At 38.7% G+C, this 13,552-nt stretch overlaps 1 protein-coding gene across 1 annotated transcript in view; it reads right to left on the bottom strand.

Annotated features, from left to right (window-relative positions):
* Positions 1-13,552, bottom strand: part of ADAMTS12 (ADAM metallopeptidase with thrombospondin type 1 motif 12) — a 461,827-nt gene that overhangs the window by 52,948 nt on the left and 395,327 nt on the right. Inside the window, exons 20-21 of the mRNA XM_075214451.1 lie at positions 5,662-5,814; positions 1,046-1,219 (exon numbers count right to left, since the gene is read on the bottom strand). Of these exons, the coding sequence (XP_075070552.1) occupies positions 1,046-1,219; positions 5,662-5,814 (327 nt within the window). The remainder of the gene's footprint in view (positions 1-1,045; positions 1,220-5,661; positions 5,815-13,552) is intronic.

The raw sequence follows: 13,552 nt of genomic DNA, 5'->3' as shown, positions 1-13,552 counted from the left end.
TTTAATTACAGCTTCATTTCACAGCAAGAAATGTTAAGTATCTTTAGTAGAATGGATAAAAAGCTAATATGGATGTTGCTCTTTGTGTATCCTGACATTTCATCATTTTCTCAGCATGGTGTATATATTAACCTTCCGTTTTAGTGAAATCCTGATATTAATAATTAACACAGACATATGAAATAGAGATTATCGAGATGTAATCTTTAGAGATGAATCACACAGAAACTGCAGGTTAATTCCTTTATTTCGGTTCTGTGAAATCACTGCTAATATTCACAGCAGATGCCAGGATTTCTTTTATTTGCAACTGAAACTGAAATGCTTAGAAAATGATGATATTCAGGAAATGTTTTAATATCTCAGCAACGCTTGATGAAACATAATGGAGGAATCAATGACAGTGCTGCTGAGACGGTGTTTAGATTTCTTTTGTTGAGACAGGTTTACACCTGCAACTGTTGCACAATAGGATGATGGCTTTTGTTCTGCACGAAATTCAGTATGCATAACAATCTTGTCGCAATGTTCATCATCATCATCTATTTATTTATATAGCGCCACTAATTCCGCAGCGCTGTACAGAAAACTCATTCACATCAGTCCCTGCCCCATTGGAGCTTACAATCTAAATCCCCTAACACACACACAGACACACAGCCTGAGAGAGACTAAAGGCAATTTCATAGCAGCCAATTAACCTACTAGTATGTTTTTGGAGTGTGGGAGGAAACTGGAACACCCGGTGGAAACCCACTCAAAAACACGGGGAGTAGATTACAAACTCCACACAGATAAGGCCATGGTCGGGAATTGAACTCATGACTCCAGTGCTGTGAGGTAGAAGTGCTAACCACTAAGCCACCGTGCTGTGTAAAATGTTGTGTAAAATGCAGCGCCAGGATGGAAAAATGTGATTTCTCTGCATGGAAAATTTAAATGAGTTACCAGGGGTGGAGATGGGGTAAGGTTTTTGCATTGTGCAAAACAATCATGTTTTGTGGCTGATTAAAACAATATAGCATGCAGATTTGTGGGACATTACCTCGCTCCAGGGTTTGGCAAGCCACGACAAGCAAGGCTCTGGATTGCAAGAATTATTCTGTACAGGGTTCTCTCCTGGCAGCTGACAATGAAAGGGTCTCAGTGGTCGGTTTTCACGGATATCTACGCACTGCACTTCCCTCGTCATGAATCCACCACCACAATTTGTAGAACACTGTGTGACAAAAGTGGTAAGAAAGTCAAGATTTTTACACTTGGAACTAAACATAAAAAAGACTACTTAGTCATATGAACTGTCACTAATATATTTTGCAATTGCTTATTCAGTTATGTGTTCTTAGGGTAAAACAGGATTCTTTACAGTGAGAGCATTAAACATGTAGGTTGTCTCCTTAGAAAACTGGTATGTAGTCGAGTTCTGGCAAAATTAAATACAGGTTTCTACAATGTTACTGCGCTGGACTGTTGAATTGTCCTGGAAGTAATTGCTGTTTAGAATTCAAGATGGATTTTGTTTTCTCATTTGAATCAGTTTAACAAAGGTGTTTAATTTTCTAGTTGTAAATAAAACAGGAGTTGCAGATGGATGGTCGTAGTCAATGACTAAACGTAATAGACTAAAGCTGGCCATACATTCTGTGATATTACAACCATTATTGGGCAATTGGCCCAATGTTTCAGTATTTGGTGCATGACATGACTTGACATGGATGCTAGACAATAACACAAAATTGATAGGAACATTATCAATCACAGGGAGAAATGAGGATGAAAGATGAGCTGTATGGGCCTGAGTCATTAAGGAGAGCAAAGCATAAAAAGGAGTAACTTTGTACCTGGGCAAAACCATGTTGCATTGGAGGGGGAGGTAAATTTAAAATGTGAGGCCAGATTTATAGTTGGGGTAGGACATGTCCTAGATCAACTTTAAATTTCAGTGTAAAAATAATGCTATCAAGTATTTGTGTGCTAGAAGAAATAACAGCCAGTATTTATCTTATGTGCAAAATAATAAACTAATTTGCACCCCTTGAATTGTTACATGGTTTGTCCCAGAGAACATTTACTCCTTTTTTTGCCTTACTTGCCTTAATGACTCAGGTCCGTATATGTTTGCATCTTCCAACCACAACCACAAAAAGACGGGTTCGTCCGCTTGAGAGACAAATGGCTACATCTCATCTGACTTGACCAAACTGAATGATGATCCTCTGGAGTTGAGCATTTGTGTGCGGCCACCTTTAGAAATGTGTCTCAACCAATTGTCTATGTAATAATCTCATACTGAGTAATAGAGGGAAAGGGTACGAACCCTGTTTGCAAAGTGCATATGGACAGTAAGATCACGTGAACGCAATAGGTGATTTTTGATAAAGCAAACTTGAGAAAACCTACATATATATATAATTTAAATGTATATAACAATATACACAGAAGCCTATACAACATAGTTGGAAAGCTACATTCAAAAGCTGGGGGTGAATTACGTTGCCTTTGTAGAAAGTTGTTGTATAACACATTTATCACTATGATTACCCCACACACACTGTTATCACTATAATTACCCCACACACACTGTTATCACTATGATTACCCCACACACACTGTTGTCACTATGATTACCCCCCACACACTGTGTTTCATACATCTTAATGTGTTGGATGTTCTAGACATCTACCAGATTCTGTAGTCACCAATAGAAGGTTATTTGCTCCTATCAGACATGTTCGGCGTTTTGCATGTAATATTCATGCTTTCAGCTGCTGCAATGGCGATCTTACCTTTACTTAAATCAACACTTTTAGTGTTGTCGAAGTCAGATAATTGGATATGGTCATTGCAAACTAATATCTAACAATCCGATTGTCTATGTCTGAAGTTATGCGAATAGCACGCTACGGCGTGGAGGAGCGTATCTAACCACAACACGTGCAAACACTTATACACGCATTTACACAAACACATACACATGTAATTAGCTCATATTAAAATTAGTTGCAACACAAAGTTATTTGCAATGAAATGTAGCAGAGTTCATGGTGAAATATTATAATGTTATGTATACTTCAGTGAGATCTAAATTTCAGGTCACAGGAAACATATCATGTCTGGTATCATTCTAATCCCCTATGTATTCGCAGACGTCCGGTTCATTCGCCTGAAGGATCGCATCTTGCGTATGCTAGTTATGGATGATAGGGAATAAATGATCTGAAATGGTATTGTCTGTGTAATGTAAATAGACCAGTTTGAACTAGTTATTGACGGGAAGATTAGTATGCATCTTCTGGAGAGCTGACCCCCACCCTTGGATGGCATTGTTAGAACTGGCCAATGACGTGCATTACACCGAACCTTCCTGAAGCCTGAACCTATGGAAACATGCCAAATCATCTGTATTGTTTTCACTGTATCACTGACTGTATATAAGCAGGGGCCCTGGGACCACTATTCAGTCACTTTTGATCACAGACTTCAGGACGGAATGACTGTATACTGGATCCAGGGCGCCTGCATAAGTTACGGCTGTACTTATTTTATTTGAATTGTTACTCTGCTGCTTTTTGCTATTAAATCGCATTGTATTTTGGAATCACATCACTGGAAGTAGACAATCGTTATTGGTTAGCGACTAGACGTACATAACAGTGGCAATAAAAATTAACTTTTTTCACTCAGCTGCCACAGCAATAGCTGAGTTATTTATCATGACGGAGCCCCATTCTGGGGGTAAATGTATCAAGCTGAGAGTTTTCCAGTGGGTTTGAAAAGTGGAGATGTTGCCTATAGCAACCAATCAGATTCTAGCTGCCATTTTGTAGAATGTACTAAATAAATGATAGCTAGAATCTGATTGTTTTTTCAAACCTGCCGGAAAACTCTCAGCTTGATACATTTACCCCCTGGTCTATTAAGCATGGGTAGTGAGTGGCCCATGTGTTAAACTGGAAACCCGGGTTGAGCTTCTAGTTCCATTGTTATTAATAAAAAAAATTAAAAGGAAAACTATTTTTTAAAGAAGCTTTTATATATAAAAATATAGCGATTCATATCATATATAAGTTATATTATATGTACCGTAACCCTCCCCCCAAATATTTTTTTTTTTCTCATGGGCAGTGCAATAACCCTATTCATTTTAAAGAAATTCAGACTGAAAGACATAATTTATTTAATCCTGAGATGGCTTTATCAGAAGAAGTATAAATAGCCTCTTTATATAAAAGACACATTAGCTAAGGCATTTCAATGAATGGCAACCTGCTCAAAGTATCTAAAGTGCACATGAGTATTTGATGCACTTTTCATCAACTCTCAGGCCAGTGTCTGGCTCTCTTCCACCCATGCATGTGTAATAGTCCTGAGTGCTATTGCACTTGAACATGTGATCATAATCTTCTTTATTCTGTAGGAATATAGGGCCTAATTCATTAAGGATCTTAACTTAAGAAACTTCTTATTTCAGTCTCCTGGACAAAACCATGTTACAATGCAAGGGGTGCAAATTAGTTTTCTGTTTTGCACATAAGTTAAATACTGACTGTTTTTTCATGTAGCACACACATACTTGATAGCTTATTTGTACACTGAAATTTAAATTTGATATTTGAGTGCTACATGAAAAAACAGTCAGTATTTAACTTATGTGCAAAACAGAAAACTAGTTTGCACCCCTTGCATTGTAACATGGTTTTGTCCAGGAGACTGAAATAAGAAGTTTCTTAAGTTAAGATCCTTAATGAATCAGGCCCATAGACATAAACTCTTATGGTACAGCCCCCTGCACCATGCTTTAAAACATTTGTAGCCACAAGTTGTGGATGGTTTTGCATAGAGAAGTGAGGAGGTGCAGCCTATTTCATTCAAACCATCCACAGAGGATCCTGTTCAGGGGGCTTCTTTGGGGGTATAGTAATGTCATCGAATTTACTGTTTTCTATTGTTTAATTATGATCATGAAAGCATTGATTTCCACCTTAAGTTGTTTTCTAGTAATTTTGTTATGGCCCCTCGATTAGTTTAAATCACCAGGGTCCATAGAACTACAATTAATGGAGACTTATATTGGCCGGTATCCATCGGAAGAAGAAATCCATCGAACGCAGGTGTAGAAATGACAGTAGACCGCCACGAGCAGTAAATTTAAACACTGGGAGTCTGATTCATTACGGATCTTAACTTAAGAAACTTCTTATTTAAGTCTCCTGGATAAAACCATGTTACAATGCAAGGGGTGCAAATTAGTTTTCTGTTTTGCACATAAGTTAAATACTGACTGTTTTTTCATGTAGCACACAAATATCAACTATAATTTTAAGTGTACAAATAAGCTATCAAGTATTTGTGTGCTACATGAAAAAACAGTCAGTATTTAACTTATGTGCAAAACAGAAAACTAATTTGCACCCCCCTGCATGGTTTTGCCCAGGAGACTTAAATAAGAAGTTTCTTAACTTAAGATCCTTACTGAATCAGACCCTGGGAACCTGATGATACCAAATATCAGGAGCTCCAAGGTAGAAGCCCCATCAAAGAACTTGTGGTGGGAAGTGAGGTTTACAAGAACTTTATTAGAGGTGAAAAATCACTTTAATTTTCAGTTAGATGACCCTTGCAGACAGTGATATATTCTTTACAGTAAAAGTGGAATATTACTTTGGTCCAGTTTCCGGTTCTCCAGCTCGCACATGGACGAAGTTGACATCTTCTTGCAGGATCAGGTTTTTTAATGTGCCCACAGTCTCCGTCGGTTCCTGTGCTACATTCTACGTTCCTCCAGAAGGCTCCTAGACCACATGTTGTTGAGCACTGTGAAAAGAGAAGACCTAGTTATCATTCAAATAACAGGAAAGGATAAAAGCAAATCAGACATGATTACTGTAACTTTAAAAGGATGTCTTGAGTCTGGCGTCACCATTCTTTTGTAATTCAAATATCACTGTATGGGATGTGTGCTATCTACAGGTATAATATTTAAACCAGTGGTCAAAGTGGAAATTTAGAAGTGGCGGTATGAAAAATGTAATAGGTGATGTAAGTGCATGGAATTTTATATTGTTACAACGATATACACCCCCACTTCGAACACTGATTTAAAGAGAAAATTTAGTTTAACACACCAAATGTGACATATAAAGTCATAGGAGAGTAGCATATACGATCCACAGTAAGGTTAAGAAAAGAATACACAGTAGCAAAATACAATATAAAAAAATGAATAAAAGCAGTCACAGCATTTTTATTAACAGTATTTTTGGAAGTGTCATTCACACCCCAAATACATAAAAGCATCACCCTTCCACAAATTGTATAAACCAACAATATCAGAAATGATCTATTGTGTTGACATAAGATTTTATTTATTACATAATAAATAAAAACTAATAAGTTTTTATGCCTACTGAGCTGCAGAGATATTCATAGGGCAGGTAAGTTTAGTGCACATACATTGAGAGAACAGTATCAAATATCATTGCACTGTTTGTAAAACACACTTTATAGAATAGTTTACAGATTATGTAAAAAAACAACAAAGAAATCCTGCGCTGAGCTATAAGAAAAAAACGTTGGTTTAAAAGCAGCTGAATAAGAAAAAAGGGTTAATGCTAATCCCTGACTGAAAACCAGAAGTAAAAAACAAATATTACAGCACTAAAAAATTATTATATATAAAAAAAAAAGCTATTAGCTTGACAGAATCAGTAGATAATAGGGAACCAAAACCTGGTATATCCAATCATTTAATACATATAAAGTAACAGCATTGATTCGTCAATTACATATAAAATAATTAATAATCGAAAGAGACGGGTCTCGTGACAATAAATTGGCCAATTATAAAAAATACATGTATTCTATACCAGCTTAAAAAATAATAAATAATCAAATAGAATTGATATATCTTCCCAAAATATTCCTGTCTTTAAGATAGTTCAGCTGAGCTGAACGAAACGCGTCAGCTTTCCCTATTATCCACTGATTCTGTCTAGCTAATAGCTTTTTTATATATAATAATTTTTAAGCGCTTAAGATTTGTTTTTTTACTTCTGGTTTACAGATTATGTATCTCATTTTACTGAACTCTACTTGGTGAGGAAATGATTTAATGTAATTCATGAACATTTGCACTGGATATGCCAGAATAACTTGTTTGCAATATCGCTTTGCCTCTAAATGTAAAGGATTACATTGTATCCTAGGTATATCCTGGATAATGGAGAAGCTTTAGAAATGGTTGTGTGATGCTTGGATATTCTTAGTGTATTGTCAAGATGTTATTCCCTATCATTGGCAGTTGGCAGTGCAAACATAACAGATTTGCATAGTCTTTTCTCAAAAATACAATCTTAAAGTAGCTTATGTAGAGCTGGATGCAAATGAACCCTGAACATAAGCCAGAATACATGGCATGAAAAACCACATTTATGTCTCTATGTTCACAAAATGGGTTCAGCTGCAATTTGCCAGAAAAAGCTCCAGAAAAAGGCTAAGTGGTTAGCACTTCTGCCTCACAGCACTGGAGTCACGAGTTTAATTCCCGACCATGGCCTTATCTGTGAAGAATTTGTATGTTCTCCCCATGTTTGCGTGGGTTTCCTCCGGGTGCTCCAGTTTCCTCCCACACTTCAAAAACATACTAGTAAGTTAATTGGCTGCTTACAAAATTGACCCTAGTCTCTCTCTCTCTCTGTCTGTGTATGTTAGGAAATTTAGACTGTAAGCTCCAATGGGGCAGGGACTGATGTGAATGAGTTCTCTGTACAGCACTGCGGAATCAGTGGCGCTATATAAATAATGATGATGATGATGATGATAGACCTGCTTCTAATAGTTCAAAGAAAAAGCTATGGGAGCTATCTTGCCATTCATAACATAAGGCACCATTAACTTATGAATTATAGGGCCAGCATTATTTATTAAGAGGGCAAAATTAATTTATAATGAAATTAAGGTAGCAATATAATTTATTAATAAAATAAAGGGGGAAATATTAAGACTGCAAATGGAGGTAATAATTAATTATGACAGGGGCAACGCTTATAATTTCATGATGGGGGAATCATTTATACTGCACACACATGGCACTACAAGTACCAGCATGCACATGAGCGCTTATAGAGATAAAGCCAGTGATGTTCACAAATTGCAGCTTAATACATTTCTCCCTAGTTCTTTATTAATCACAATTATGTGCACACGCCCTTACTGTACTCAGCCTACATTGTCCGCCTCTTCTCTTCCCTGTTCAGCCTCTCTAAGCGTAAGGTGTTGGAAGTGTAAGATACAACAAGATCTGCATATGAACATTTGGTGCTCATGTGCAGTGGGGAAATGCATGTTTTATACTTGCCTATTCTCATAGAATGTCCGGGAGACTCCCAGATTCCTGGTAGCTCTCCTGGACTCCCAGGAGACCCGGACACTCACTGCTTCTTTGTGAAGTGGGCAGCATGGGATGCACCATTCACTGTGAATCACATCATTGTGGCCCCACCCACTGTGACAAAATGTCACTTTCACGTCAATGCGTTGCGGGGATGGTGCCAAAATGACACGATTGGCAGCAGCATGCCCCCTTGTGTCCGCACACTCTTTCACCAGACAGAAAGAGTAAAGAATTGGCAAGTATGTTTTTATGCAAAAAAAAAAAATAGATGTGCGTCAAACTTTATCTGAGCCCCAAATTGAAAAGCAACACATTTCATAATAGGATTTTAATAACACTCTGCTGTGCTATAGAAATGCATTTTCCTATTTTTCAATCGTACCTAACTTTTTGTAAAATTATATACTTGTGAAATTCAACTTTTAAGGTTCATGCAAGATCAATGAGTTATGAGAATTTAGAATGTTTTAGCCATAGCAGTCCCCATTTATTGAATTTAGATGAGGATACACAGAACATGACCCTCCACTACAGCACTAGTATATTATTAGATGCCATTAAACCTGAGCTAAAAACTAAATTTTTAATAATATGTGTGAAGCCAGCGGCACCTTCATATCCCGCTGAATGAACCCTCTTCACATGTGCTCACCTCTGTCATTCCGTATAAATGTGTCCTGCAGTTTTCAATAGTTACCTTGCAACCTTGCAAGCTCTGAGTTTTCATAAGTAGGGAATTTCCAAACTATTGTCTTCCAAGGTTCATAGTTAATAGTATTAAAAAGAAAGTTGAAACAAGACTTCTAAAAACGCAGCAATGCATTATTATACATTATAATGTGACTGTCCCTGGCCCGCTGTGCGTAATGGTAAATCTGGCCCTGAGTTAAGCAATAAAATGATACAGGACATATTAGCATGAACCCATGCAAAGCATTTATGGGTTTTGTATGTTACATCATACTTGCCAACCTTATTAAAATTCTTTCCGGGAGATCCCAGGCAGGGGGGCGTGGTTTGAGGACAGGAGGGGCGGGGAGCGGTGAATAGCGTAATTTTGGCCCCACCCCCACAACAAAATGCTGTTTTTGACCCGGGGAAAGGGGCAAAAATGACACGATTCACCGCGAATCGCGTCTTTTTGACAGCAGGATGCCCTTTGCAGGATATTTGCCTGCTCTCCCGGGGCGGGCTGGCCCGGGGGGCAGGGGGGCATCGGTCCCCCGGGCCACTCAGAGTGATCACAGTTCGGGTCGCACAGGCGGCCGCATCATATGACACGCGATGCGGGAGTCTCCCGGACACATACTTGTAAGACAAGTATGTGTTACATGTGCAAAGCAGATAACAATACTGTAGCCAAATGAAGAGGGCCTGGGGTCTGAATTAATACCAAGGATAATTAAAGTACAATCTGAAACATAAATGCAGATAATAACATAAAATATTCTTATATATGCTGTTTTCCGTCTTTTCCTTTTCCTACTTAGATTTAAAGAAAATGTTTCAGACTGTTAACTACTACTTCTAATGCTGACCAGACCTTAATAAAAAATAATTAAGAGGAGATAAAGTGTCCTGCTGATGTGGTAAATCAAAATCTCACCGGAACCTGTATTAAGGATGAATCACTCTGATTTATCATGTTAATGACTGTTTTATATACATGTGTTAAAACCTACTGTGAAGCTAAGCTTCATGCAACTGTAACTCTTAATTACATTTCCAAGATGAACAAGAGTGATTTAAAAGACGTGCTGAGATTGTGAGTGCAGGTACAAGCCAAAAAGTTGTAGAATGTGTAAATCAGATAAAAGCAGCGTAATAAAAGATAGGTGGTAATAGCTAAGAGGTCACAGTGGATTCAACTACTGCTAGGGCTATCTGTAAGAAACTGCCCCTTGCCAGCAACTTGTATTGTAAGAGGAAGAATAACTGAGCGTGTGACAAAGTTGAGTGTGGGTCAAGAAGATGAAGAAGAAGAGATGAGTGGTGGAATGGGAAGAGTTAAAGGTAAAGACAGTAAACATGATAAGATAGAACATGGGCGATATAGTATTAAAGAGGATGTCGGAGAGCAAGAGGCAGCACGGTGGCTTAGTGGTTAGCATTTCTGCCTCACAGCGCTGGGGTCATGAGTTTAATTCCCGACCATGGCCTTATCTGTGTGGAGTTTGTATGTTCTCCCCGTGTTTGCGTGGGTTTCCTCTGGGTGCTCCGGTTTCCTCCCACACTCCAAAAACATACTGGTAGGTTAATTGGCTGCTATCAAAAATTGACCCTAGTCTCTCTATCTCTCTCGGTCTGTGTATGTATATTAGGGAATTTAGACTGTAAGCTCCAATGGGGCAGGGACTGATGTGAATGAGTTCTCTGTACAGCGCTGCAGAATCAGTGACGCTATATAAATAAATGGTGATGATGATGATGATGATAATAGGCATATTGATGGTAAGATGGGAAGAACAGGTAAAGAACAATGTTAAAGGTGAATGGAGGAAGGAAGAGAATGAGGAAGAGTGGAGAAAAGAGGGAAACAAAAAGGGTAATTTACAAACAAGCAAAAGTACAATAACACAGCTTATGTGCCTTTTTGTGACATCACATGTCTACTTTTGCACAGAGGCTCATACAGGGACGCACAAGGATTCAAAGGCCAAGGTAACAGAATCTGTGGGGGTGCAAACTTGCACTGGCTGATGAGAGGACTTGGGAGGATTACGGACGATAAATGTCACAAGGAGGATAGCGGCACCTGCAGGTATTGGCACAGCTACGCTTGGAGGCGCGGAGTCTAACACGCCAGCGGTCTTCACCAGGGACCCCCGCAGGGGAGTTTGGACTCCACAGCGAACAACGTGCAGGTCGCGGCCCTCCCAGGAAGCTACGTGCGAGATGGCGGAGATATTCGTGGTTGTTCAGGCAGAGGTCAGGAACCGTGCTGGCAGACAAGGTACACAATCGGAAGCAGAGAATAGTCAACAGGCCAAAGGTCAAAACCGGAGTGGGCAATGCAGGACAGAAGGGTAATCCCAAAGCAGGGTCAGGGAATCCGGGTCAGTACACAGGAGACAATCAGAGAGTATATATATATATATATATATATATATATATATATATATATATATATATATTTAAGAGACAACGCTGGAGGCTAGTAAGAACTAGTAAGAACCCTAGTGGTGTCAGAGCATGATTTAAATAAGGAGCAGGCTGCTGTCATTGGTGAACAGTGGGTTGGCGGTCAGACGTGCTGACCGCCGCGAGGCAACGGGCGCGCATGCGCAGAGGCCGGCCGGAAGGAGCGCCCCTGTTGCCTAGCAACGGGGCGCTCCGTCAGAAGAAGACGACCGTCCACGGCGAGCGGGGCACCGGGACGGCGTCTGGTAATAAAGTTGTGGAGGGTGCATTAAAAGATTCTTATGTTATAGGAAGGTTTCTGGCCCTCTTCGCAAAAGAACGTAGGGCAACAGGATGATTAGTGTACTATGGGATGCAAACTTCAAATGACTTAACTAAAATTTCACACACAGAAAAGTGACTCATTGAACAAATAAAGTCTTAACGTCCTTCACCCTCATCTCCTTAGGACAATGATGTTAACATTTAAACGAATGAAGCAGGTGGTCCTAAAGCTGGAGGAAGTTGGGCTTTGATGTAACATTTTTACTGTTTTCCCCCTTATGTTCTTTTCAGAGCAGCCATCAACCTGAAAATGTAAGTGCAGGTTGGCTGTACCACGTTAGACTGTGCAGGTGCGTGAACAACGGAGCATTCAGCGCAGACACTGCACAGGACAAGATCATGGGTGTGGGCTGGGGTGGGTGATGGAGAGCAAGGAGGAGGGTAGTATGTTAAGGACAGCTTTAGAGCGAATATAAGGAGGACATTTGCTTATGGCCTATAAATACAGAAAAATACAATGGACAAATAGTCAGAGGACCTTGAAAACAATGTGGGCACAATAGGACAATGCTCAGCACAAATACAGTAATTATGTTGTCCTCAGCTATATTACCTATATGCATCACTGTTACTCATCTCTCTCGGTTTCAGGTCTAATGATGTAATAGTAAAGAGACTCACTGGGAACCACTTATAGATAATTACAAATTAAAATATAATTTATTAAATTATAGTTCATATATTTATATTATACATAATCATATTCACCTCTTATTTTTTTAATCACCTACTAATGTAATACTCTATAGCATACATTAGTAGGTGTGAAATATTGCTAAAAATATGTTTTCTTTCTCTGCATTTTCGTTGTAAGGATTTCGGGTGTACTGCAACATAGAGCAAGGGTGACGTGATCCTAATCATATGGTGCACCGAGCCCACTGAGGTGTATCCCAATCACACACAATCCTGAACCTGTGCCGTCATGTGCTGCCTTGTGGCTGAAATATACGACTTCTATATGTAGATGATGCACACACAATGCTAATGACGGTCCAAGCGTAATGGTGTTCCACTTACAGATGACCATAATTTAGAGGTTTGTAAATGTCCTGTTCAACTCTAATTAAATGCATTACAATATCTTTCTGATTTTCTTCCAAAACATTTTATAATCTAGATAGTATTTACTTTCTTTGCCCTTGGATACGACGCAAAGCTTCTCTATGAATACAGTGGAAACCCAGGGAAATTGAAATATCTTAAAGCCAATGAGGACCTTGATAAACATACATAAATATGAATGGTAAATCCACAGCACCTAAGATGTTTTATCAGATGATAAACTTCCAGGTATTGTACAACACTTGTTTGTGTACGGAACATTTTATACATTGTACCTAAGAATCATTTGTACTTCAATTTATTTGTTGCTTTTGCAGTTATACGTTCCCTTCAAACTCAACATTAATACATGCTTGTCATTATTTAAACGTTATATTATTATTATTATTATTATTATTATTATTATTATTATTACTATTATGTTACTAGTAAAAGCACAGAAGTCTATCAAAACATTTTCATTCATATACACCAAGACCACTTTGAGGGTCAAGGCTTAAGCACTCCTGGTAGAATATCAATGTGATAAAAGCACTATTAATATTAACATGTGGTCTATGAAACAAATTGTTCTGTGTTATTGACAATTTTTCCTCCCAACATAATAGCACAACGTGTCTGACCTTCTTG

Source organism: Mixophyes fleayi, chromosome 1 (assembly GCF_038048845.1).
Source record: "Mixophyes fleayi isolate aMixFle1 chromosome 1, aMixFle1.hap1, whole genome shotgun sequence".
Lineage (NCBI taxonomy): Eukaryota > Metazoa > Chordata > Amphibia > Anura > Limnodynastidae > Mixophyes > Mixophyes fleayi.
The sequence above is the reverse complement of the archived record's forward strand: the minus strand, read 5'-3'. Positions and strand labels throughout refer to the sequence as shown.